General features: G+C 46.1%; 2 protein-coding genes across 4 annotated transcripts in view; both read right to left on the reverse strand.

Annotated features, from left to right (window-relative positions):
* Window positions 1-1,018: 1,018 nt before the first annotated feature.
* On the reverse strand, window positions 1,019-6,021 carry SMKR1 (small lysine rich protein 1). The gene is made up of 2 exons (XM_026722329.2): window positions 5,614-6,021; window positions 1,019-4,091 (listed from the first exon to the last, which is right to left on the reverse strand). The coding sequence occupies exons 1-2, from the start codon at window positions 5,614-5,616 to the stop codon at window positions 3,885-3,887; spliced, it is 210 nt and encodes a 69-aa protein (XP_026578114.1). The 5' UTR covers window positions 5,617-6,021; the 3' UTR covers window positions 1,019-3,884.
* A 4,701-nt stretch (window positions 6,022-10,722) lies between these two features.
* STRIP2 (striatin interacting protein 2) overlaps window positions 10,723-27,533 on the reverse strand; it is a 34,495-nt gene continuing 17,684 nt past the window's right edge. Inside the window, exons 9-21 of one of the 3 annotated variants that reach the window (XM_087935377.1) lie at window positions 26,893-27,087; window positions 25,095-25,318; window positions 23,317-23,382; window positions 21,574-21,637; window positions 21,400-21,471; window positions 20,111-20,185; window positions 19,470-19,567; window positions 18,835-18,961; window positions 16,860-16,960; window positions 16,034-16,100; window positions 15,722-15,826; window positions 14,416-14,620; window positions 10,723-12,695 (exon numbers count right to left, since the gene is read on the reverse strand). In XM_087935377.1, the coding sequence (XP_087791503.1) occupies window positions 12,445-12,695; window positions 14,416-14,620; window positions 15,722-15,826; window positions 16,034-16,100; window positions 16,860-16,960; window positions 18,835-18,961; window positions 19,470-19,567; window positions 20,111-20,185; window positions 21,400-21,471; window positions 21,574-21,637; window positions 23,317-23,382; window positions 25,095-25,318; window positions 26,893-27,087 (1,650 nt within the window). In that variant the 3' untranslated portion in view covers window positions 10,723-12,444. The remainder of the gene's footprint in view (window positions 12,696-14,415; window positions 14,621-15,721; window positions 15,827-16,033; window positions 16,101-16,859; window positions 16,961-18,834; window positions 18,962-19,469; window positions 19,568-20,110; window positions 20,186-21,399; window positions 21,472-21,573; window positions 21,638-23,316; window positions 23,383-25,094; window positions 25,319-26,892; window positions 27,088-27,533) is intronic. The other 2 variants (XM_087935379.1, XM_087935378.1) reach the window with 2 other exon arrangements.

The following is a 27,533-nucleotide window of genomic DNA, read 5'->3' on the forward strand; positions in this document are numbered from 1 at the left end:
TTTTTGTCGTGGTAAACCCATCTAGAGCAGGGGTCCCCAAACTTGGCCACTTTTAAGATTTCTGGACTTCAATTCCCAGAATTCTCCAGCCAGCTAGGCTGGGAGTTGAAATCCACAAGTCTTAAACGTGGCCAAGTTTGGAGAGCTCTGATCTAGAGTAACCCCAGAGGCAGCAAATATATTTAATAAACGCAGTCAGTAAATAAACCTACCCAAAGTTCTTCACTATCTTCTGCAGACTCTCAACTCCTTAAAACATCTTAATGGTCTTTGCAGTGACCTGATTTGAGTCATGAGAAAGATGCTTTTATTTTTCCACCATGGCTTTTCATTTCACCAAAACCGGCCACATTTTGTGCTAAACATTTCAGTAAATCTGACCGGATATTTTCACCTTGAAAAATGATCTTCCCTGGTCCCACCATCCCCAGCCAAAATCCCAACTGGAATTTGTGAAAACAACTTTGAGGCTGTGGGAATCAAGCAAGTCACAGCTTCCCTTACAGAAACGTTGAGGCAGGCATTATGGCCAGCAAACATCAGCAATTCTGATTTCTGGAGGTGCCTAAACAGCAGATTAAGCAGCCCAACCAAAATACTTGTCTGTTGGCCGTAGCCCAGTCAAGCTAATGGCTGGGGGGACCATTATTAGTGGTTTCCTCAAAGTACAGGTAGTCCTTGACTTACAACAGTTCATTTAGAGGCTGGAAAAAAATGACTTGTGACTGTTTTTCACGCTTAATGACCATTGTAGCATCCCCTTGGTTGCGTGATCAAAATCCAGATGCTTGTCAACTGGCTCACGTTTATGACGGCCCCAGGGTCATGTGGTCCCCTTTTGCAACCTTCTGACAAGCAAAAGCAATGGGGGAAGCCAGATTCACTTAACAACTGTGTTACTAATTTAACAATTGCAGTGATTCATTTAACAACTGTGTTGAGGTAAAATGGCAAAACTCGCTTCACCGTCTTGCTTGGCAACAATTGTTGTAAGTCGAGGACTACTGAATAAATACAAATTCTTGTTTACCAAAACAAGTCGATATTTTTATAGGTAAGGATCACCTTCTAACATGCTGTGCTTACAAATACATCTGGTGTAAGGTTCCTTTTTTCTTTAAAAAATAAAGCCAATCGGGTCGTCAGAAGTACAGTTCCTAATTGTTGGGTTTCTGTCTTGAAGCATCAAATGATCTAATAAAATGTTAATAGTGCACTTCCACTTTCTGTTATGTGTGTGTGTCTCTTGTGTATTAATCAGAGCCCAGGTTTATGGTTACTAGGATAGGCTAGTGCAGAGATCTCCAAACTTGGCAACTTTAAGAGTTGTGGACTTCAACTCCCAGAATTCTCCAGCCAATTATGCTTTGCTGGCTGGAGAATTTTGGGAGTTGAAGTCGACAAGTCTTCAAGTTGCCAAGTTTGAGGACCCCTGTGCTAGTTACAGGACAGCCCTTGACCAGAAATAACTTCTGGTGCCCGTCCACCCCTGTCTCCATTAGCTGGACACATAAGACGCTGCCGTAGTCTGCCCCAAAAGCCTTGAAAAGCATTCAAACTCCTGTATTAACGAATCAACACTGGCTGAAGTTTTATTACCTCCAAACATTTTTTACATGTAAAAAAAATACAATTAGGAAATTAAATTAACAATGAATAATACCTTAAATATTTTGCTATCAACTTCTGTATTTTATACTTCTTAAAAGTTAGCCTGTTCCCAGTTCAGGAATAGCACCACACCCTTATAGGAGAAATCTCAAAGCAAAAACACTTCGCACCGGGGCCAATGCAGAATAAATAAACCACCTGCAACTGGTGGCCCTTAACAATAAAAAACAATTTTTTATGTGTGTCTTAGAGAAACCCTGCAAAAGTCTGGTTCTGGGGTTTAAAGCAGGCAAAAGGGCAACAACCACGTCGGCACCGGAAGCCTCTTGATCCAAAATAGCGAGTTTGGGGTTGTGGTTACCTTGATAACATCTGCAAAGAAGGCCCTGCCAAATAAAAGTTTCTTCAGAGCGTGGGAAAACCTGTCTATTTTCCATTTTAGCTGCTGAATAAAGAAAGCAACAGGGCTGCCAGAGTATCCAGGAATGGTGTCAATCAACTCGTTTAAGTTCAGTCTCCCTGGGTTAGTTTTCAGAGACGCCCAACACTTCAGGACAGTGCAAGTCAGATACTTGACTGGCCCTTAAAAGGCCACCTGTTTCCTGACCTTTTTAGACCACTGGGATAATCTTGTCTATCTCCAAGTCACCATTTTTTGTCCCAATCTGCTAGCTTCCACTTTCTTCTCCAGGGTCTTTCGTGGGGCATCTTCTTAAACTCCCCCCCGCCCCCCCACCCAAACTCCAGCCTCACTTGCTCCGAAATGCTTGCAAAAAATGGTACTGATCAAACAGACAAGAAATTCTATAGTTTTTTCATATTAACGTTTGGGGATTCTGTGCAGTAATAGCTTATCTTTTTACTGGAAGCAATTATGATACAGAATCCCCGAACATGAATACGAAAATGAGAAAAAAAATTCTTTTTAAAAACTTTGGGATAACCCACAACACAAAACAAAATACGCCGTTCGGCTTTTGAACGAAGACAGAACAATCAGAAATAAGCGCGGATGGGGGCGCCATAGTGATAACACGGACACAAACCAGCAGATATTGGCTTCAACCATATCTCACTGCATTGTGTGTAGAAGGAACGCAATACAAGTAATATGACACAGGTCAAAAGCAGATCCGGGGAAGTAGTTACACAGGCCTCTCAACGCCACATTTTTCTCGCTAGGAAAGCACAAATCGAACTGCAAAATTAGCAGGCGATGCACCAGCCCAAAATGGAGGACTGTGAGCAAGGCAGGGGCCTTAAAGCGTGTGAAGTTGGGCACTGCAACCATCGCCCTTGGATGCCTCAGCAGTTGCGCTGACATTGTGACACCCCGCACCCTTTTGTGGTTCCCCAGGGAGCCTGTCTCTGAACCGGCCAAGGCTCACCTGGTCTTGTCAACCCATCTGCTCACCAACCGGTTGGGAGAATGAGGCTCTTACGCACCAGCTGGACTTTGCAAGAGTGGGGAAACATCTGGACTGGACAATCCCCCCACATGACACCCACTGATGGAGTTGCGCACACAACATCATTTCTTTCTTCTGTCCCAGTAATAAATGGAGGCCAGGCCTTTCACGTGGCCACTGAGCAACAGCCTAAGATGGGAGGAGGATGTGACTTCTACTTAAGCCAAGATCTAGCCAGGACCGGTGCCAAAGGACAGAGATCCCTGCTGCAGAACCCTCTTGACAATTTTGCAGAGGGTTCAGGAACCTTCTCTGCAACGGACCACACCTCTTCTGGCTACCTGAGAAGAGAGGGGGGCTAGGGACTCCTCAGCAGCCAGGATGCTCGATGGAAACTTGCTGACAAGCCTCCACGTGGAATCGTGGCTTACGGAGGAACCCCGGTTGAAAAGAACGGTATCCCAGCAGCCCTGCAGCTCCCACGGGCGACCAGTGGGAAACCCCACCCGGCCCGGGATGCGTGCCCTGAGTCACAACCGCCAAGCGATGACAACGTGGAAGGAAGACGTCTCCAAGCCTCTGCAGGAAGGCGTCGCGCGATGTCTTGGGCGCCGGTGCTTGGCGCAGAGACGGCCCCTCGCACACAGGATTCAGACCCGGTGGCAGTGGGGGCCGTGGGGAAGGTTTTCCGCGGGAAACACCACGCCGGGTGCCACGGCGGTAGCTCAAAGTGAGGTTTACTTTGTCAGGACCGCAAGCGCCACGGCAAACCCGAGACAATCCGCTTAAGGTCCTCCTGCCCCTGACGGGACCTCTGCCGCGTGACCCCCGGTGGGGGTCTTCCATCTTGCCCCCGCGGGGCTGCTACTTCTTCTTCTTGCCTTTCTTCTTCAGAGAGCCCGGCCACGGGAAGCCACGGAACTCCAGGCAGGCGGCGGCATTGTGGGCGATGTAGTAGAGGTTCAGCATGGCCGCTGGGCTCAGAATATCCACCTCCATGACGGCCTTCTTGGATTTCTTGCCACCCTTGCCTTTGCCTTTCCCTGAGCCCTTCCCTTTGCTCTTGCCTCCCTGTGGGGCACAAAAACACACAACCACACAAAAAACCCATTTTGTAGGGCAGGACGAAGGGGCCTGATAATTGAGAGCCAGTTTTCTGAAGGGGTCAAGGAGCTGGCTTAGAAACTAGGAGACAAGGAGTTCTAGTCCCGCCTCAGGCAGGAAAGCTGACTGGGTGACTTTGGGGCAATCACCAGGAGACAAGGAGTTCTAGTTCTGCCTCAGGCAGGAAAGCTGACTGGGTAACTTTGGGCCAGTCACCAGGAGACAGTGAGTTCTAGTTCCGCCTCAGGCAGGAAAGCTGACTGGGTAACTTTGGGCCAATCACCAGGAGACAGTGAGTTCTAGTTCCGTCTTAGGCAGGAAAGCTGACTGGGTGACTTTGGGCCAATCACCAGGAGACAAGGAGTTCTAGTTCCGCCTCAGGCAGGAAAGCTGACTGGGTAACTTTGGGCCAGTCACCAGGAGACAGTGAGTTCTAGTTCCGCCTCAGGCAGGAAAGCTGACTGGGTAACTTTGGGCCAATCACCAGGAGACAAGGAGTTCTAGTTCTGCCTTAGGCAGGAAAGCTGACTGGGTGACTTTGGGCCAGTCACCAGGAGACAGTGAGTTCTAGTTCCGCCTCAGGCAGGAAAGCTGACTGGGTAACTTTGGGCCAATCACCAGGAGACAAGGAGTTCTAGTTCTGCCTCAGGCAGGAAAGCTGACTGGGTAACTTTGGGCCAATCACCAGGAGACAAGGAGTTCTAGTTCCGCCTTAGGCAGGAAAGCTGACTGGGTGACTTTGGGCCAGTCACCAGGAGACAGTGAGTTCTAGTTCCGCCTCAGGCAGGAAAGCTGGCTGGGTGACTTTGGGCCAATCACCAGGAGGCTGTGAGTTCTAGTTCCGCCTTAGGCATGAGAGCCAATGAGAAACTTTCAGCCAATCATCAGGAGACAATGAGTTCTAGTCCTGCCGTAGCTATGGAATTTGGCTGGGTGACTTTGGGCCAATCACCAGGAGACGGTGAATTCTAGTTCTGCCTTAGGCATGAGAGCCAATGGGGGAACTTTGGGCCAATCAGGAGATGACGAGTTCTAGATCTGCCTTAGAGATGAAAGCTGGTGGGTTTACTTTGGGCCAGTCCCTCTCAACCCAGCCCACCTCACAGGGTTGTTGTGGGTTAAATAGGAAGGAGGAGGACTCTTCTGTATGCTCGCTGCCTCAAGTTCTAAAGTAATGAAGGCCGGATCACAATCAAATAAATAAAAGTACATAACCCCTTTTGCGACCTTCCAGCAAGCCAGATTCACTTAACAACTGTGTGACTCACTTAACAACGGCAGTCATTCCCTTAACTGTGGCAAGGAAGGTCGTAAACATGGGACAAAACTCACTTAACGATTGTCTCGCTTAGGCACAGAAATTTCGGGCCTCAGCTGTGGTCTTAAGTTAAGGACTACCTGCAGGCTGGGCTCTCCCTCCCTCTGTGGCCAGAAAGGGCAAATCTGATCTACCTGTTCCACAGGTGAAGCTCGGGGAGGTATACGTTACCATGGTGTCATCCTTTTATGCAGGTGACCTGAGGAGCATCGTGTCCCCTTTCAAACCAAGATCCCTGGAGCGGATTCCAAACTCAAGTTTATCTCTCTTATTCTGTTAAGGAAAACACATACACACAAAAGAAAGCCGGTTAAGGCTCTTTACACGGTAGAAAATTAAAGTATAGAGAATTAAAGTATTAAATTTCTGATAAAGAGATAAACTGCAGGCTGCATCCGGCACAACATCATTTGTTTTCTGCAGAATAATGGGCCGTCAATCAAATCTTTATTATAAGGCCAGGAGTGTAACAAGGGAAACACACAAACAATCATTTCAAAAGCTAAAATGCACAAAAGTAAAAAACAAACAAACCACCATTTGAAAAGCCTAAACCAGGGCTCCCCAAAAACTTGGCTGCTTTAAGACTGGTGGACTTCAACTGCCAGAATTCCTCATATGGTCTAACTTGGTCGCTTTTAAGATTGGTGGACTTCAACTCCCAGAATTCCTCAGATGGTCTAACTTGGTCGCTTTTAAGACTGGTGGACTTCAACTCCCAGAATTCCTCAGATGGTCTAACTTGGTCGCTTTTAAGACTGGTGGACTTCAACTCCCAGAATTCCTCAGATGGTCTAACTTGGTCCTTTTAAGACTGGTGGACTTCAACTCCCAGAATTCCTCAGATGGTCTAACTTGGTCACTTTAAGACTGGTGGACTTCAACTCCCAGAATTCCTCAGATGGTCTAACTTGGCCGCTTTAAGACTGGTGGACTCCAACTCCCAGAATTCCTCAGATGGTCTAACTTGGTTGCTTTTAAGACTGGTGGACTTCAACTCCCACTGGGAATTCTGGGAGTTGAAGTCCACAAGTCTTAAAACAGCCAAATTTGGGGACCCCTGGACTAAATTGTACAGATAGGGGCAATCCTCCACTTACGACCACAACTGAGCCTCAACATTTTCATCGCTAAGTGAAACAGTTGAAGTTTGTCTCATTTTACAACCTCGCTGGCCACCATCGTTAAGCAGAGCTCTGCGATTATTCCGTAAGCAACATGGTCATTAAGTGACTCTGCCTTTCCCCACCCCCTGTTGCCAGGTCGCCAAAGGGGGATCACGTGACCCCAGGGACGCTGCAATGGTCATGGGTGCGAAAAACACTCCTAGCTCACTATTTTCAATGCTGTTGTAACTTTGGTCACTAAACAGACTGTTGTAAGTCGAGGACTACTGTATGCAAATGGGACAGCTTCAAGCAATTAGAGAGCAATGTAAAGCCCTATGTAAGTCTAAAGGTGATCCCAAAGGATCCCGGAAGTGGGGGGCGGGGGGGATAGATCCAGTCCCAGACATAAAACAGCTGCAGGGAGGAAGCAGTAATAATTACTGTTCAATTGGAGTTTTGTCCCTTGGTAGAATTTTACCGTATTGTTTCTAATTTAAACTCCCACCACCACCACCACCAAAGTTTAAAGAGGAGGCCCAGTTGGACTTACTGCTTAAGGCAGAAAACCTGGGAGATGGTGAGCAAGTCCCGCCTTAGGCATGAAAGTCAACTGGGTGGCCAATCACTCTTTTTCAGCCAAATCTACCTCACAGGGTTGTTGTGGAGGGGGAAGGAGTAGTTAAAGGCAGAGGGAAGGAGGGAGGGAATGCAACAAAAGGAAGGAAGGAAGGAAAGAAGAGAGGAAAGGACAGAGGAGAGGAGGGAGGGAGGAAAGGAAGGAAAGAAAATTGGAAAGGAAGGGAGAAAAAGAAAGGAAATAGGGAGTGAAGAAAGGAAACAAGGGAAAGGAAAAAAGGAGGAAAGGAAGGAAATAGGGAGTGAAGGAAGGAAATAGGGAGTGAAGGAAGAAATGAGGAAGAAAGGAAGGAGGGAAAGGAAGAGAGGAAATAGGAAGCAAAGGAAGGAAACGAGGGAAAGAAGGAAAAGGAAGGAAACATAGGGAAGGAAGGAAAAGGAAGGAAGGAGGTAGTGAGTGAAGGAAGGAAACGAGGGAAAAGGAGAAGGAAGGAAATAGGGAGTGAAGAAAGCAAACAAGAAGGAAAGAAAGGAAAGAAATAGGGAAGGGAGAAAGGAAAGAAAAGGGGAAGGAACGAAATGAGAAACTGAAGGAAAGATAATTGGAAAGGAGGGGAGGAAAAGATGAAAGGAAGGAAAAATAGGGAAGGAAAGAAGGAAAAGAGGAAAGGAAGGAAGGAAATAGGGAATGAAGGAAGGAAAAATGAGGGAAAGAAGGAAAAAATGGACGAAATGAGGGTAGGAAGGAAAAAGAACGAAGGAAACGAGGAAAGGAAGGAAGGAAATAGGGAGTGAAGGAAGGAAAGAAAAGGGGAAGGAAGGAAACGAGGGACGGAAGGAAGGATAATTGGAAAGGAGGGGAGGAAAAGATGGAAGGAAGGAAGGAAATAAGGAGTGAAGGAAGGAAATGAGGGAAAGAAGGAATGAAACAAGGAAGGAAGGGACGAGGGAGTGAAGGAAATGAGGGAAAAGGAAGGAAACGAAAGGAAGGAAATAGGGAGTGAAGGGAGGAAACGAGGAAAGAAGGAAAAGAGAAACGAAAGAGGAAAGGAAGGAAACAGGGAAGGAAGGAAAAGCGGGAGGGAAGGAGAACCCCCGAAATCAAATTCTCCGCGTTCAGACAACACGCCAAACCCAGTGCCTGAATTCAGCCAGGCCAAACACCCCGGCTGAGCCGCGTTTGGTGGGAAGAGCACCGGGGCGACTGGCCTCTCTCCCCTGGACCCCTCCCGCTCGGCCCCCTAACCTGCTCGGGGCGACCGCCAACCCGCAGCCCGCCCGTCCCCACGTGCTGCGCCGGACACGCGTCTCGCCCGCCGCCTCCCAAAGCGCCGCAACTGCCGCAACGACCGCCCTCCGTGGGCGGGGTTTCTGTTTGTCCCGCGGCTGCTCCGGTTGCCATGGGGAAGGGGAGGGACCGACTGCCGGTGGCTAGGCAACGGGCCTCCCTACTCGGGAGGGAGTGGGGAAAAGACAAGGCCTGCGCCTGCGTCGTCAACATAATTGTGGGACGATTTCTTGGCGGTCTTTTTTTTTAAACCAAATGGGCCCAATCTTAGTCACGTGAAGATTTGTGGACTTCAGCTCCCAGAATTCCTCTTCCAGTCATGGCACCTGGGGAATTCTGGGAGTTGAAGTCCCCAAGTCTTAACGCTGTCACATTTGAAGACTCTTGGTTTATATCAAGGTTTACATACCACCATCCATACAGAACATTCCTATGAACACTGACAGGGCAAGTTGTGTGTGCACACACCACCCACCCACACATATACACACAAGCACACATGCTCTTGTGTTTAAAACAGCAAACCCTACCTCCCTGTAACACTGATGATGTTAGCTAGTTTGGTAATGAAACGTCCTGCAAGAAAACAACCAAGCTCAGAGAGCACCCAGGACCCCACAGTTCAACCCTCAGCTACAAACACAATAACGACCACAACTGAGCCCGAAATTTCTGTTGTGAAGTGAATTTTACCCCATTTTACGACCTTTCTCACCACAGCTCTGAGGTGAATGACTGCCGTTGTTAAGCCAGTAACACAGTGGTGAAGTGAATCAGGCATCCCCGTTGACCTTGCTTGTCCGAAGGTCGCAAAAGAAGATCACGTAACCCAGGGACACAGTGACCGTCATAAATATGAGTCAGTTGCCAAGCGGTGGAATTTTGGTCTCATGACCCTGGAGATGCTGGAATGATCATAAGTGTGAAACACAGTCATAAATCACTTTTTTCAGTGATCACTTGAGACTTTCAAGAAGAGATTGGACTCCCATTTGTCAGAAATGGTGTAGGGTCTCCTGCTTGGGCGGGGAGGAGTTGGACTAGATGACCTACAAGGTCCCTTCCAACTCTAATTATCTGTGATGTAACTTTGAACAGCCACTAAATGAACTTTAAATGAAGTAGAGGATTACCTGTATTCTCATTTTCCTTCCTTTCTGTGTGATATTCCAGAAACTCACATGCTGGCTTATGATGGGGCGGTCAGAACTGGACATATTGCATGCATAGAGATGAAGGCTAAATCTTTTCTTAGCCTTTTCTTCTGAAAAGTTTTTTACAAATTCCTAGTACTCCTCAGGAGTAATTTAAAAATAACATTTTTTAAAAATGCGGCTTGTTATACACATGATCCTATCTCCTAAACATAATAATTTTCCTGAAGGTTAATGGCTTTTTAAAGATAACGTGGTCCTTATTTCATTAAAAACCACATTTACACAGGCTGGGCAAAGGAAGGAGGTTTGGATGATCTGATAATCCGAATTTCAACATGGTTTAGCTGCCTTATGCTGAGAGAGTTGCCATCTGGCACATTAATTTTATAGCTTTTTAAAAACCTATGTTAAGGCAGAAGGGAAAAGAAGAATTTGAGAAAGGAAGGAAGAGAGGGAAGGAAGGAAGAGAAGGAAGGAAGGAAGGAAGGAAGGAAGGAAGGAAGGAAGGAAGGAAGGAAGGAAGGAAGGAAGGAAGGAAGGAAGGAAGAAAAAATGAATTTCTTCATTTATTTTTTACTAAAAAATGCACTTGCGCTGCAAGTAGTAGTAACTCTTGAGGTTAATGCTTTACAGTATAATACATCCCTGTTTTAGATCCATTTAATTTCACAGTACATTAAATCAACATTTCAAACTTGTCCAGAAAGCTTTTCCTGTAGTTTATAAAGTGCTCTCCCATTTTTACAGTGAAAATACTGGTTCTCTAGGTGTGCATAGCAAATATTTAAATATCATTAAATAATCTAAAGAAGAAAACTGTTTTAAGAATTAAATTTTTATTCTGACTTACAACCTCGTGCTTAGGATAATACACACGCTTCCTTAAAAAATAATTTGTGAATGCAATTAGGGAATCAACATTTTCACTCTGCAGGAATAACAGAGAACCGAGGAATTTGAACGCGTTCCCATTAAGCCACTATCAACACAATTATTGCGCGGTGCCACACAGCAAATATTTCGCATGCCGCTACAATTTTTAAAATCACATATTTTTCATTTCCGAAACAAGGTAAGGGCAATTCCTTAAATGTTTGTTCTGGACTAGGATTGCAAACAAAATGATGTGTGATTTTTTTTGTTTTTTGGGGGACTTTATGCAAACCCTTTAACAGAATGAATAAAGTGCCACATCAAGTCATTTTGGTGAACTGGGAAATTTTAAGGCCACATATTTACCCGGTTGCCAAATATACGCATCACTGCATTTGCCCGCTTCTTTAAATAGGATGTTGCATATATGATGGTCTTTCTTTCTTTTTTTTGTGCCTGGAAAATGCAGTCTGGAAAATACGTCCAGCTTTTGGACAAAATGCACTTTCTGATGAGCCAGAATGAAAAAAAAAAAAACCTAAAATCCTCTTAGTTGTATTTCAGAGAGAAATCTGTGCCATATTACTAACGCTGCCGATAAAAGTCTCACACACATATAACTACACGTAGCCATACAATCAAGCATGTCAGAATACAAGCGTGTTTAACTCTCGTCTTGTGCTCATCAACCAAGCTTTGCTTAGTGCAATACCCTTCTGCTCCTTGTTGCTACCCGTGTTCATGGCAGAAACACACACACACACACACACACACACACACACACACACAAAGCATAAAGCTGTTCATGGGGAACCCGTGTTATTGCCGCTGGCAAAAGAGGTTTTAGGACATGCAAAATAGCCTTGATGCGTGAACAAGCAAGCAACAGAGCCAGCATGCTTCAAATATTGTCAGTAAAAGAGAGAACATCTGTATGGAAGGATCTGAATGCATTCCTGATAAGCCACTATCAACACAATGATCGTGTGGTGCCCTATAGTAAATATTTTGCATGCCGCTACAATTTTCAACGCCATGGGCGCTTTCATTTCCAAACCAGGTAAGAGTAGTTCCTGAACGCCTGATGCATTTTTCATTCAAAAATTGCAGCAAACCTTCTGCAAACGTCAGTTTAAAATAAATACTGCATTGCAACACTTGGGAAAAATTCTTTAAAATATATGCACCATGAATAAAAGAGGGAAGAAAATTGCACAGTGCTTTTACATATTTTTGGTATATGATTTGCATCTGTCCAATATATTTTTATTTATCGGAGACAGGCAAATGCCCCCTAATTCATCCTTACATCCTGAAAAATTATTCTACAAATACCGCTTGCTAGTTAGAGATTATCCTCATAGGTTGGTTATGAAATATAATTGGATGATATTTTGCTGATGTTTGATGGAATCAGCAATAGATTGTCTGTAGTGAGAGAAATGATTTAGGATGTCACCTGGCTTACAGGTATCTGTTTGCCCAGGTATCTATTCACAGAAAATATTGATAATAGCAACCAAAATCTTGGAGATATATATGATGTACAGCAGGGGTGTCCAATCTTGGTCCCTTTAAGACTTGTGGACTTCAAATCTCAGAATTCTCCCCCTCCCAGGATTCTCCAGCTGAACTGGGAATCTTGGAAATTGAAGTCCACAGATCTCAAAGTGGCCAAAGCTGCACATTGCTGATGTACAGAATCCCCTTCATTCAAAGCCACCATTACAGGATCTTTAAATATAGATCATGTCACCTGGATCAGGCAAAACCATGGGGAATAATAACAATCATAAAATTTCTCTTTGCTTACAGGCCCGTAACATTGAGGGGAAAGGAGAAAACGCTTGGAAAAGTCAGAATTCCTTTTTTTACAACCTCTAGCAGTTAATTCCCTGCAGAAAGACATCCACAGACCCCAAACCTCCCCCTTCCTCTCCCCTCCACCCCAAATGTAGCACTTTTCGGTTGAAGCGCCGAGTTCGAATCCCATTCCCCATCACTGATAGCACAGCAGTTCTTCCCAGTGAATGGGCTGGGAAAATACTTCTCTCTCGAGCCAGAGTTCGTACGAGTAGCAGAAATCTTCGGGCAGTTCTAATTGTTGCCCCAGCACGCTTTGAAGGCAGTTGTCGACCGGAGAAAATTCAGCGTCCCGGATCTTGTCGTACCTCCGGCTATTAAAGGACTCGATGTGGGCTCGTAAACTGCATTCTTCGGCTTGGAAGTCCCAAGGGCGAGCGTCGATATCTAGGTGCCCAAAACACACAGGGGGAAAGTGAGGCAGGATTTTGTGGATTAAACAGTGACCACAGAGCCTGAAACCCTGGGCATCACAGAAGCTGAAGGATAGCAGGTTGGGCCTAGTGGTTAAGGTGCCAGGCTGAAGAGCAGGAGACAGTGAGTTCTAGTACAGGCATTAAAGCCAGCTGGGAGACTTTGGGCCAATCACCAGGAGATGGTGAAATGTAGTTTTTCTTTAGGTATTAAAGCCAGCTGGGTGACTTTGAGCCAATCACCAGGAGAAGGTGAGTTCTAGTTTTTCTTTAGGTATTAAAGCCGGCTGGGTGACTTTGAGCCAATCACCAGGAGAAGGTGAGTTCTAGTTTTTCTTTAGGTATTAAAGCTGGCTGGGCGACTTTGGGCCAATCACCAGGAGAAGGTGAGTTCTAGTTTTTCTTTAGGTATTAAAGCCAGCTGGGTGACTATCAGCCAATCACCAGGAAAAGGTGAGTTCTAGTTTTCTTTAGGTATTAAAGCCAATTGGGTGACTTTGGGCCAATCACCAGGAGAAGGTGAGTTCTAGTTCTAGTTTTCCTTATTTCCACCTACAGACTCTCCAAAACCAAATGTTTAGAAAGTACACCGTTCCAAATTTCAGAGTACTACAGGTAGTCCTCAAGTTATGACCACAAGGAGACCATCTACCGTTCCAAACAAATAGTTGTCCAGTCTCTTCTTAAAAACCTCCAGTGTTGAAGCACTCACAACTTCCGGAGGAAAGTCTTTTCCACTGGTTAATCGTTCTCACGGTCAGGAAATTTCCTCCTCCTATCCAGGTTGCTTCTCTCCTGGCTTAAGTTTCCGTCCGTTGTTTCTTGTCTTGTCCCCTCTGGGGCTTTGGGAAAGAAATTGACCCCGTCTTCTTTGGGGCAGCCCCTCAAACACTGGAAGATTGCTAACATGCCCCCCAACCTAGTCCTCATTTAAACTGGGCCTTCCCAATTCCTGCAACCGTTCTTCGTATGTGCAAGTTAACCGCAGTGGAGCCTCAGTCAAGATTTACCCTTTGAGGGGTGTGATGACCCCACGGGGCGTGGCACAAAGGCAACACAGTCACATAAGTAAGAAAAGTCCCTTTAATACCTCCAACTTTGACCCCAATGTCCAGGTTACCTTCAGCTGGAGAAAAAACTCTCCCAAGAACAGGCTTTAAGTGGAGGATATTCAGTCCGAAAACAAAATACATACAAACTGTAAATAAAAATCCACACAAACCATGCTGCAGCAATTAGCTGGACAGTGCAGAAGAAGAATTTCAGACTTGAAAGGCCGGCAAAACACACACGGTTGAGAAGACGCCAGGTACCCAGATAAGCCTCGATAATACCAGATAATTCACAATTTGCTCCCAACAACTTGCTGCGTGCAACCTCTCTTTTTAAACAGGGTTCCCAGCTGCAGCTAATGAAGGGAATCAGGGCCCTTTCCTCCCCCGTAAGCCAGACAACCCACGTTGCTCCCTTTTCCGTTCCTCCCTGCGTGCCCTAGGATGAAGAGGGGGCGAACTCCCTCTGCCTCGCTCTACCTCTCCCCTCCTCTGCCCGGTCGGGACTTTGCCCTTCCCCATTTTTTTCCACCACCAACAGACTCCCACTCCCTGTCAGCTGCTCAGCCTCCCCCTCAGAATCAGATTCCAACAGGGGCATGAGAAGGACTCTGGGAGGGGGCACTTGTGTGTAACACTCACCGTTGCCGTAAGCCCAGTCATCGTTCATGCGGTGACGGACCTTCTGATAGATGGCCGACATGGTTTTCATGTTGCTCTTCCTCCACTGGCGTCCGAGGTACTTGGTCTGGATCTTCAGTAGCTTCAGAACATAGAGCTGCATCATGGCTTGTTTGACCTTCAGGGCCCGCTTCAGGATCGGAGCGGACTTGAAGACCACGAGCATCTATCCAGAGGACCAGGAGGGAAGAAATAAGATCAAGCTTGTTTCAATGAAAAAGGACATTTGTAGCTCGGGAGCTTTGATTGGAGGGGTCCATGGCGCTCTCTGAGCCAGGTGGTTTGCTTGTAGACGTTTCACGACCCAACTAGGGAACACCATCAGTGCTAGAAGGGAGTTGGGTTTGCAGGGAGGAGGAGGAGGAGGAGGAAGGAGGACTGTGGGGTCCTTGGTGCTCTCTGAGCTTGGGGGTTTCCTTGTGGACGTTTCACGACCCAACTAGGGAACATCATCTGTGCTAGAAGGGAGGGGCAGTTTGTGGAAAGGAGGGAGGAAGGAAGGAGAGGAAGGGAAGGAAAAAGAGGAAGTGGAGGAGGAGAAAAGGAGAAGGAGGCAGAGGAGCAGAAGGAGGACATTGGGGTCCCTGGTGCTCTCTGAGCTTGGTGGTTTCTTTGCAGACGTTTCATGACCCAACTAGGGAACATCGTCAGTGCTGGAAGGGAGGGGCGGTTTGTGAAAAGGAGGAGGAGGGGAAGAGGAAGAAGGAATGAAAGGGAGGAAGAGGAAGGACGAGGAGGGCTGTGGGGGTTCTGGGTGCTCTCTGAGCTGGGTGGTTTCCTTGTGGATGTTTCACGACCCAACTAGGGAACATCATCTGTGCTAGAAGGGAGTGGGATTCAGAGAGAGGAGGAGGAAGACATTGGGGTTCCTTGGTGCTCTCTGAGCTTGGCTTTCTTGAAGACATTTCACAATCTAGCTAAACTAGGTAACATCTACTCCCTTCTAGCACTGATGATGTTACCTAGCTGGGTCATGAAATGTCTGCAAGAAAACCATCAAGCTCGGAGAGCATCAAGGACCCCACAGCTCCTCCTCCTCCTCCTCCTCCTCTTCTTCTTCTTCTTCTTCTTCTTCTTCCCCTCCTCCTCCCCCTTCTTTTCCTCCTCCTCCTCCTTCTTCCTCCTCTTCTCCCTTCCACTTCTTCTCCTCCTCCTCCCCCCTCCCCTCCTCCTCCTCCTCCCCCCTTCCTGCTCTTCCTCCTCCTTAAAAATAAAATGCACTCATGCCGACATCTCCTGTCAAAACTGGGAAGGACAGACGACCCACCATTGTCCTCGAATGCTTCCACTTGGTTAGTTTGTTGAGCACCCTCAGGAGGTTGATGCAAGAGAAGAGATTCCTCCAGCAAAACGGATGGTTGTCTCCCGCCTCCTTCGCCCAAGGGGGGAAAAAAAATGACAAATTGCAGCCTTCCACCGGAACGGATGCCCCCCGCTTCCCCCAACCAATAAACAACTGCCTGAGAAGTGGGTTGGACTAGAAGACCTCCCAGGCCCCATCCAACTCTGTTATGCTGTTATTAACCAATCCCACCAATGTGATAAATAAGGAGGAGGTGATAAATAAACGGTGACTTACAAGACTTTCAGCATTGAGTTCCGGCAACTCCTGGATGGTGCTGGACGGATAATCCAAGGCAGAAACACTACAGGGAAATTAAAGGGAAGAGCGAGAAAGTGAGGAGAGAAAAAGAGAAGAGGAAGAGGAAGAAGGAGGGAGAAGAAGAGGAAGAAGAGGAGGAGAAGAGGAGGAAAAGGAAGAGGAAGAAAAAGAGGAGGAAGGAGACACAAGAAGAAGGGGAGGAAGAAGAAGAAGAAGAGGAAGGAGAGGAAGAAAAGGAAGAGGAAGAAGGAGGGACAAGAAGAGGAAGAGGAAGGAGGAGAAGAGGAGGAAAAGGAAGAGGAAGAAAAAGAGGACGAAGGAGACACAAGAAGAAGGGGAGGAAGAGGAAGAAGAGGAAAAGGAAGAAGAGGAAGGAGAGGAAGAAAAGGAAGAGGAAGAAGGAGGGAGAAGAAGAGGAAGAAGAGGAGGAGAAGAGGAGGAAAAGGAAGAGGAAGAAAAAGAGGAGGAAGGAGACACAAGAAGAGGGAGAGGAAGAGGAAAAAGAGGAAGAGGAAGGAGGAGGAGGAAGAAGAGGAGGAGGAGGAAGAGGAAGAAGAAGAGGAAGAAGGAGGGACAGGAAGAGGAGGAGGAGGAGGAGGAGGAGGAGGAGAGGAAGAGGAAGAAGAAGAAGAAGAAGAAGAAGAAGAAGAAGAAGAAGAAGAAGAAGAAGAAGAAGAGAAGAAGAAGAAGAAGAAGAAGAAGAAGAAATAATACTAATAAAAAGATGCTTCATTGAAATGGCCTCCTGGGTTTGGGGTGGGGGGTGCAGACACAGGAAGAGAGGGGTGGCCGCAGCCGGCACCTGTTTTTGGCGGTGATGTAGGAGAGGATATTCTGATTGAAGAACTTCAGAATCAACGGGATGCAGTTGGCGAAGACGAGGTGCTGGGCGACATACTCAAACTGGAGGAGAAGGAAAGGGGAAACGTTAACGGGGAGAAGGGATTTCAAAGAGGAGAATTTTGTGCTGCTCAGGGTTGAATTGTGGGGTCCTCGCTGCTCTCTGAGCTGGGTGGTTTCCTTGCAGACGTTTCATGACCCAACTAGCTAACATCATCAGTGTTGGAAGGGAGTGGGGACTGTGGAGTGGAGGAGGAAACGGAGGAGGAGGAGAGGAGGATGACAAGTATTGTAGGGTTCCTGGTGCTCTGTGAGATTTTTCTTGCAGACGTTTCATGACCCAACTAGGTAACATCATCAGTGTTGAAAGAGGGGTGAGCTTAAAAAAAATATTATTTTATTTTATTTATTAAGCTTATTGGCTGCCTAGCTTAAAATGCTAACTCTGGGCAGCTTACAACATTAAAAGGATAAAACTACCGTGGTACCTTGGTACTCCACTGCTTTGATACCCACTGAATTTTGTATTTAATGCATTTGCACGTGAAAATTTTGTTCCAATACTCCTCATTGGTTTGGTACTCAATGCAGCACTCAATATCAGCTGCCTTGTGACTCACTAGAGTACAGATAATCCTCAACTTACGACCACAACTGAGTCCAAAATTGATGTTGCTAAGTGAGACATTTGTTAAGTGAGTTTTGCTCTGTTTTACAACTTTCCTGCCCCAGGCATGAGTGATTTGGATCCCAGTTAAGAGGCAGATATTTCTCTTTCTGGGCACAATGAGAACCTATCTCCTGGGGAAAAAAAACTCCACAGTGGTGACAATAAAGGCATCCGGCCAGTAAACACTCAGCTGCATTCAGTTGCCCAGACTCCATCCACAAGGAATGGGGTCATTAAAAGAAAATGTTCAGGTATAAGATTTAACGCTTCCAGATGCTATAAGGCTGATGCAATGTAAGGCTGATGCAATGAGAATAAATCAGCACTGGTATTGCCCTTTTAAGATAAAGATTGGGTCCACAGAAGTCTTTACCTCTTTAAGAGGTATCTATATAAATGCAGCCATTAGAGGAGGGTGTTCTCTCTCCTTGTGTCCTATATCCATTGCAGAGTTCTCCATGTAGAGTTAAGAAGATTGATTGCTGGTCAGGTATTTGTATATTTCTCTATATGTCTTGCATATAAACCACGGTTAAACGTCAAAGTCTCTGTGTGCTGTGTTTTGCTCCTGGGTTGCCTCATAATAGTAATAGTCATGCTGCAAATGCTCCGACAGAAGGTGACTAAATGAACTGTTGTAAGTTGAGGACTCCCTGTATTTCTTCTGGGGAAAAAATGTGTTTGATACTTGTCAATGTTGGCACCTTTTGTGCATCCCAGAGCTAATCAATGATAAGTACCAAAGTACCGCTATATATAAAACCTATACACAAGGTGTGATTTGTAAAATTATACCTGTGAAAATATAAAGCAATGGTAACACCATCTTGAACCTTTGTGTTAACCTAAGATAATTTACTGGAATATTATGTAAGAATTCTCTGTTGTTTTGTATAAAGCTGATATATTTAGCAGGTCAAGCTGTCAAGTGTCATGTGAATGATGGAGACTATTGGAAATGGAAACGGGCAAACAGGACGAGGAAACAGATGTTACACCACAATAATAATAGGGGTGTTGCGTAGCTAGATACGTAGCTGGATAGATTGTGAACCTGGAAAGGGGCAGAGACTGTATATTTGAGCCTGTATATAAACCCCAGCCTTCCTAGGAAACTGGTCTTTTGCCCATGAGCCGAATTCCCTTTTGCAAAAAAGCTTCATAAGAAAGATCTTATCTATCGTTCACGCGTCTCCAGTTGTCTGAATACCTGAACGGTTGATTTTTTTAATCATACAATGTGAACAAAATACTCTTTAATTCGCACCTGATAAACATGGTTCAGCTTAAAATGTTTCAGGAGCAACAGCAACAAAGTGGAGATGCTCTTGACGATGATCTCTTTGTGTCGGTTCACGTCGATCCCCAACTTCATGCTCTGGAGGACGGTCACCCTGAAAAAACGGTGAAGATTTAAACCAGGGGTCTCCCCATCCCCCCAAAAAAAGGCCATTTAAAGACTTGTGGACTTCAACTCCCAGAATTTCCCCAGCCAGTATGGGGTTCTGGGAGTTAAAGGCCCCAAGTCTTAAAATGGCCAAGGTTGGACATTCCAACCCAATATTATCACCCTGGACAAAATGGCTGCCCTGTCTCTTCTTAAAAACCTCCAGTGTTGGAGCATTCACAACTTCTAGTGGCAAGCTGTTCCACTGGTTAATTGTCCTCCCTGTCAGGAAATTTCCATTGTCACTTAAAACAGTCACTAAATGAACTGTTGTAAGTCGAGGACCGCCTGTATTTAGATTATTTGTGAAGATTTTCAGGAAACCCAGGTGTGGCCTCCCGTGGAAGTAACAGGACTACAACTCCCAGGGTTCACGTAGATGCATAATGTCTTCCCCAGTTCTCCTGCCACATCAGAGCAGTTCCGTAGCTTTTTGTGGGCTGCCATCCACTTACGGCATTTCCTCCGGCAACACGTCTGCCAAGATGTTGATTGAGTCGGTTTTGGCTTTTGAAGTTGGGGCTGCAGCTAGCAGGATCTTCAACAGGGCTATCTGAAGCAGGGAAGGAGAACATCAGTGCAGAACTAGACTCTCGAAACATGGCCGCTTTAAGACTAGTGGACTTCAACTCCCAGAATTCCTCAGCTGGCCTAACTTGGCCGCTTTAAGACTTGTGGACTTCAACTCCCAGAATTCCTCAGCCGGCCTAACTTGTCCACTTTTAAGGCTGGTGGACTTCAACTCCCAGAATTCCTCAGAATTCATATATATATATTCATCGCTCACACTGTGTGTTTTTAAAATAATTTGTTGCTCCAGCGTGCATAAGCGCACCAACGTGCCTCCCACCCTTGTCCTATTGTTTCTTTTTCTTTTTCTCATATGCATCTATTTCATGTATTCATAACTATGTTTATACTTACACCTATTATCTTGTAATAACAACAAATCAAATCAATCAATCAATCAATAACGTTTTGGCACACGTTTTCTAGATTGCTTCTGTGAAGTTTATGCCCTAAGGCCGCATTTTGCTCCGTGACGCGAAATGAAATGAAATAAAATAAATAAAACAGGCGGAGGTCCAACACTCACCATGTACTGAGGCAGGTTGTACAGCATGGCCCGATAAAGGATCTCACATGGCGTCTCCTGCACTTCCTCTTCCCCCTGAAGAGATGCAAAACGATCAGGATAGGGCTGGAAGGAACTTTAGAGGTCTTCTAGTCCAACCCCCTGCTCAAGTAGGAGACCCTATGCCGTTCCAGACAGCTGTCCAATCTAAAAAATCCTCCATTGGTGAAACGACTGCAACCTTTGAAGGCAAATTCTGTTCCACTGGTTGATCGTTCTCAGTGTTAGGAAGTTTCCCCTTAATTCCAGCTTGCTTCTCTGCTTGGTTAGTTTCTACCCATTGCTTCTTCTCCTGCCTTCGGGGGCTTTGGAAAATAATTTTGTAACGAATAAGTAAATTCAAAAATAAAATGGTAGATAATATGCTTAAAAAGATTTCACAGAGGAGGGTTGGACTGGATGACCTCGCGGGATCCCTTCCAATGCTGTGAATCTGTTATCAAATGAAATATACCTCCCTGTGTCTACATGCTTTGCTTTTATACTTTTGACATGCTCCATTAAGCCTTTTCGTATTTTTATCTCATGCCTTTTATATTATTATTACATTTGGGGGGTTGTTGTTGTTATAATCTCTTTGGAAAAATGGTAGTCTGTGATGAGCTTTGAAAATTGTATCTTCAGAAGTTAGAAGGAGACCCTGATGAGGGGATGCTACGTTCCTTAACGCTAAGAAAAGATGCCACATGGGCAGCCAAACTAAGAGGTAGGTAGGGGTACAGGTGAGAACCTAGAGAGAATTTTCCCTGGAGACACCCTAGGATTAGCTGCAACACCTGACAGCAAATCCAATGAGTTTGAACGCGGGAGGGAATGAGTCTCAAAGAAAGAGGGAACTTGGGGCGACGGGATAAAACTGTACATAAAGTATGATTTGGAATTCAAAGGTGTGGCTTTGGATTTGGACCTGTTTGCTGTGGGTTTTTAAAGACCACCGGCGCTTTGCAAACCGCCTGTTATTCCTTTTTCATAAATCCTCTTCGTTTTCAACGATCCAGACTTTTGTTTTGGGTTGGCTTTGGGCTATTTCCAACAATTTGAACCCCCATCTCCTTTGTGGCAGCTCCTCAAATATCGGGAGACGGCTATCGCGTCCCCCGCTGGTCCTTCTTTTCACATTAAACTCTCATTAAAGTCGCCAAGGAGAAGACAGAACCAATTATCGTAGCAGAGCAAACGAGAAGATAAGGTAGTTTCCGGAGAGTGAAGAAGGTGCACCTTCACGGGAACATCCCAGGGAAATAACTTACCAAAGAGATGGGACACTTTTCCATTTCTTCCTCATTCTTCATCTGCACTTCGGCGACGGAGATATACTTGTGCTGAGGAAGGAGATGGGAACAACGGGATGGCTGTGGAAATTCTGGGAGCTGAAGTCCACCCAGCTGAGGAATGCTGGTTTGTTTGCAAAATGTCTGCCTTACCTCTTTCAGAGTCTTCACGCTTTCATGGATCGGGCACGGTAAGCCGACTAAGGTCTCCGTGTCTCTGGAAGGGTGATCAGAAGAGGCAGGAAGGGAGGAGAAGAAAAAAGACAAATTGAGGACGGAAGGCATCCTTTCTTCTTCTGGGTTTTGGGTGACATTTTTTTCGCAAGGCGTTTGTTTTTTTTTTGCAGGAACGATTTATCCAGCAATCTTTCCTTTCTGCTTTGACCGTCCTGCGTTTGACAAACAGACGCTGGAAAACCAGGAATCAGGAAAAGGGAACTGAGACCGTATTGTACATATAATAATAATAATAATAATAATAATAATAATAATAATAATAAATCTATATATATATAAAAGCAAAATATCACTCACACATCATCACAAAATCTCCAGAATCGTAGTCTACAAACTTGAAATTTGGCACCTATTTTCCTCTTGGCTTCTAGGGGCTCACTAAGAAAGGATTTTTCAAAATGACTATCAGAGCATTTAGAGTAATTCTTATATTATTATTATTATTATTATTATTATTATTATTATTATTATTAACACGCTGTGATGGTAAGGAGTTCTACTCCCCCTCCCCACCTGAAAAAGAGAAATCTCTTCCAAATGCAAAACAGAAGCAGAAGAGTTTTAGTTTCAGTCTCCATTTCAGAGCACCAGGCAGCTTTAGTACAGAACAGTTGAGCTAAGCCACGCCCAGGCTCCTTGCTGTCTCCTTCTTGCTCACACAGCAAATACTCTTTCAGTTTCCAAACAGCCCTCAACTCTCTCACACACTGACAGGACGCTAGCCAGGTGAATACCCGATGGGTGCTGGTACGCACAGGCAGAATTTCCCCTCCACTATTTTCCTCCCCCAAAACTAACCCCAATCACATAGTTTCGGAGCGAAGCACAGGGGTACAGAGCTAGTAGTTCATACGTGCTTAATGTGGGCTGTTCAATCATGCAATTTGAGTGCCCCGGATGGAGTTCTCTAGAAAACTTCCCCAATCTGGAGTTAGAGAAGGGTGTCAGAATTACAATATCTAGAACCGGAAGAGACCGCTGAGGTCAGTCCAAAAAGCGGAAAGAAGGACTGCAAGATATGAATACAGTCCGTGGCAGAAAGAGAAAGAGAGAGAAAGTGGGGAGGGGCTGATGTATCTTTGCAGAATTATTACTATAATGTGGTGGGGGGGCTCCCTGGGGCTCTCTGAGCTTGGTGGTTTTCTTGCAGACGTTTCATGACCCAACTAGGTAACATCATCAGTGCTGGAAGGGAGTGGGGTGTGTGGAGAGAGGAAGAGGAAGAAGAGGAGGAGGGACTGTGGGATCCTTGGTGACTAGGTAACTTCATCACCCCATACTCCTCCTCCTCCTCCTCTTCCATTCCACAACCCCACTCTCTCCCTTCTAGCACTGATGATGTTACCCAGTTGGGTCATGAGACTGTAAGAAAACCAACAAGCTCAGAGACCACCAAGGACCCCATGGTCCTCCTCCTCCTCCTCCTCCTCCTGCTGTTTCACTTCACAAACCCACTCACTCCCTTCTAGCACTGATGATGTTACCGAGCTGGGTGGATCAAACGTCTGGAAGAAAACCATCAAGCTCAGAGAGCACCAAGGACCCCTTCAAGACTCAGATTTTGCCATTTAGCCAGCCGTGCAATCAACACCCAGCACGTAAATTAAAGTTTGTGCTTAGAAGGTAAACATTAGCCTCCAAGGGCCACCCTCTACTCACTGCCCAAGTGTGAATCCAATGTATTTGTTCCTGCTGGTCTCCAGGAAATGTTCGATGTCTTTCTGTCTGGAAGACACAAAGTGGTTGCGTCACAGACAACGAGGCAGAGAGAGACAGAAGAAAACACACACAGAGAGATAAGTACAAATGTTGAGGAAAAACTTTGCAGTGCTTTTTTGGGCAGCTGCTGCACACGGCTGGCTCATATTTAAATGGTTTCCACTAGGACTCCGACTTCGCTCCCACGGTTACTACTATTGAGCAAGGAACAACCTAGCCACTGAATTTCATTTTGTGACATGGCATCCCGCGTTCAAGTCTGTCCAGATCCTTTTGGATTCTGTATATGAGCCAGCCGTGCGCGGCAGCAGCCAAAAACAAACCTAATACAAAACTTATATAAACAGAGGCATAGAATCAAAATCTCGGGAAGTATTAGCACCGCTTTACAAAGCTTTTAGGAACGCCACACCTGGAGTCCTGTGTCCAGTTCTGGTCTCGTTCCACTGCAAAAAAGAGGTTGAGTCTTTGGAAAAAGTTCAGAGGAGAGCAACTAAGATGATTCAAGGCCTGGAGGCTAAAACATACGAAGAACGGCTGCAGGAATTGGGTATGTCTAGTTTGATGAAGAGAAGGTCGAGGGGTGACATGACAGCAGTCTCCCAATATTTAAGGGGCTGTCCCAAAGAATAGAAAAGAAAAGAGGATAGAAAAGAGAATAGAACAGAAAATAGACTAGAATATAGACTAGAAAAGAGAATAGAATATAGAATAGAAAAGAGAATAGAATAGACTAGATAAGAGAACAGACTAGAAAATAGAATAGAATAGACAACAGAATAGAAAATAGACTAGAACAGAAATAGACTAGACTAGACTAGAATAGACTAGAATAGAGATAGACTAGAATAGAAATAGACTAGACTAGACTAGAATAAAACAGAACAGAACAGAATAAAAAAGAGAATAGAATAGAAAAAGAATAGAGAATAGAATATAGACTAGAAAAGAGAATAGAGAATAGAATAGAAAATAGACTAGAATAGAAAATAAAATAGACTAAAATAGACTAGAAAATAAAATAGAACTAGACTAGAATAGAATAGAACAGAACAGAATAGAATAGAAAAGAGAATAGAATAGAATAGAAATAGAATATAGAAAATAGAACAGACTAGAAAAAAGAATAGAATAGACAATAGAATAGAAAATAGACTAGAATAGAAAAGAAAATAGACTAGAATAGACTAGAAAATAAAATAGAAAATAGAATAGAAAAGAAAACAGACTTGAATAGACTAGAAAATAAAATAGAAAATAGACTAGACTAGAACAGAACAGAACAGAAACTAGAATAGGAATAACAGAGTTGGAAGGGGCCTTGGAGGTCTTCTAGTCCAACCCCCTGCCCAGCCAGGAAACCCTACAGCATTTCAGACAAATGGTTATCCAAAGCACCAGAAGGCAGAGCCAGAGACAACGGATGGGAACCCATCAAGGAGAGAAGCAACCTGGAATTAAGGAGAAACAGGGAGGACAATTCACCAGTGGAACAGCTGCCCACCAGAAGCTGTGGTTGCTCCATCCCTGGATGTTTTTGAGAAGAGGTTGGACAGCCCTTTGGGGTGGCAGAGGGTCTCCCGTTCGAGCAGGGGGCTGGACTAGATGAACCTCCGAGGTCCCTTCCAACTGCACTCTGATTCTGAAATCGCCACCATCTCATCCTCCACGGGAAGGTTCTTCAAGGCTAGGCGGGGACCGAAGGGGACACGCGATACCTGACTTTGGGGGCCCACGGAAGGCCCTTTGGGAAGGAGACCTTCTCCGCAGGCAGGCCCGGAACCGGCTCGGCTTGGACGACGGTGCCCCTTTCCAAGAGGTCCAGCTCGCTTTCCAGGCCACCCTCCAGGTCGTCAGGTTCCTCTTCCTCCCCCGCGGCCTCCTCGTTCTTGAAGGGGTCCCTCTCGTTGTAGATATCCAGGCTGTCCTGCTTCATCAGCGGCTGCAGCGAGGGAAGCAAGAGAAGGATGAACGCGGGAGCCACCTTCTCCTCTGCTCCAGGACTCCGGGCAACCGAAGGACCCACGGAGGCTTCCGGGGGAGAAGACGACCCGCCTAGAATACCGGAAAGTCGAGGGACGGAGGTCAGGCGATGTCGGAAGGGGGAGGAGGAGGAGGAACCACCTCACCCCAATGGGATGGGCCCACCCCATCTAGACCAGCAGAAGATGGAAGGGGGTTGGACTAGAAGACCTCTGAGGTCCCTTCCAGCCCTGTGAAGTGGGTTGGGCTGACAGAAAGGGACAGGCCCAAAGTCACCCAGCTGGCTTTCCTGCCTAAGGCGGGACTGGAACTCACTGTTTCCTGGTGATCGGCTCAAAGTCACCCAGCCATCTTTCACACCTAAGGCAGGACTAGAACTCACAGTCTCCTGGTGATTGGTCCAAAGTCACCCAGCAGGCTTTCTTGCCTATGGCAGAACTAGAACTCACTGTTTCCTGGTGATTGGCTCAAAGTCACCCAGCTGGCTTTCACACCTAAGGCAGGACTAGAACTCACCGTCTCCTGGTGATTGGCTCAAAGTCACTCAGCTGGCTTTCATACCTAAGGCGGAACTAGAACTCACCGTCTCCTGGTGATTGGCCCAAAGTCACCCAGCTGGCTTTCACACCTAAGGCAGGACTAGAACTCACCGTCTCCTGGTGATTGGCTCAAAGTCACCCAGCTGGCTTTCATACCTAAGGCAGGACTAGAACTCACCGTCTCCTGGTGATTGGCTCAAAGTCACCCAGACACTTTCATATCTAAGGCGGGACTAGAACTCACCGTCTCCTGGTGATTGGCTCAAAGTCAGCCAGACAACTTTCATACCTAAGGCAGGACTAGAACTCACTGTCTCCTGGTGATTGGCCCAAAGTCACCCAGACAACTTTCATACCTAAGGCGGGACTAGAACTCACTGTCTCCTGGTGATTGGCCCAAAGTCACCCAGACAACTTTCATACCTAAGGCAGGACTAGAACTCACTGTCTCCTAGTGATTGGCCCAAAGTCACCCAGACAACTTTCATACCTAAGGCGGGACTAGAACTCACTGTCTCCTGGTGATTGGCTCAACGTCACCCAGCCGGCTTTCTTGCCTATCGCAGGACTAGAACTCACCGTCTCCTGGTGATTGACCCAAAGTCATCTAGTTGGCTCTCATTGCTAAGGCGGGACTAGAACTCACCATCTCCTGCTTTCTAACCTGGTGCTTTAACCACCAGGCCAAACTGCACCTTGTGTACATGGAAAGAACGGGACAGACAAGATTGTCTTGACAGCATAAAACTCCCAGGCCCTGCAAGGGGAGACCCTTGGAGACATACCCTTGCAATCTTCACGGCGGCTAAAAACCACACCCATCTCAGCCCTCGTCTAAAATTGACCCCGAATTTACTGATAGCCAATCATGATTGTCCCACGCCTGCAAAACAAGGTGGACCGGGAAGTCGACTTATCAATCAAAACAGGAAGGGAAGGAAAATGTAGGATTCCCTGCATTTCTGACTCCGGAGAAAGCAAAAATTTCTCCTACCCTTCGACTCCGATGTCCACGTTTCTGCACCGGCGGCTGCAGCTGCTCCCCCAACTCGGCGGTGTAGGTGGGAGGGGAGGCTGCCCGCATGTTACGCATGACCTGGATGCTGTCTTCGGGCAGTGGGGGCAGACCCAAATCCTCGCGCTTCTTCACCTTCGTCGCTTGGAGGGTATCGAAGCCACCCAGCGTGAACTGCAAAAGGGAAGAGATGTAGACACCAGCGACTCTCTTTAGCTCAGGGGTCCTCGGCGCTCTCTGAATTTGACTATCTTCTTGCAGATGTTTCATGATCCAACTAGGGAACATCATCAGTGCCGGAAGGGAGTGTTCCGACCTAGGCCTTCTCCCAAAACACGAAGCCGACTCCTCGTCTCGATAAAATCCCCTTTTATTTAGGTTCAAGGGAATTCCTCTCCAGCAAAGTCCCGGCCAACAAGTCTTTCAAGAGATTGCACAACGACGGACCTCTATCAGACCGGGAGAGATGCCAGATCAATAGCTTCCAAACGCCACACTGTAGTAGCAATGACTTGGCAAGAAGTCAGAAACAGATCTTCATACTAATTAAACGAACTAATGGTCTCCTGCAAACCCCACTTCCCTTTTGCTCCTCTTTTAATCCCTATCAGAGAGGCCAT

This window comes from Pseudonaja textilis, chromosome 5 (assembly GCF_049901715.1).
Source record: "Pseudonaja textilis isolate UNSWEBS1 chromosome 5, rPseTex1.2, whole genome shotgun sequence".
Lineage (NCBI taxonomy): Eukaryota > Metazoa > Chordata > Lepidosauria > Squamata > Elapidae > Pseudonaja > Pseudonaja textilis.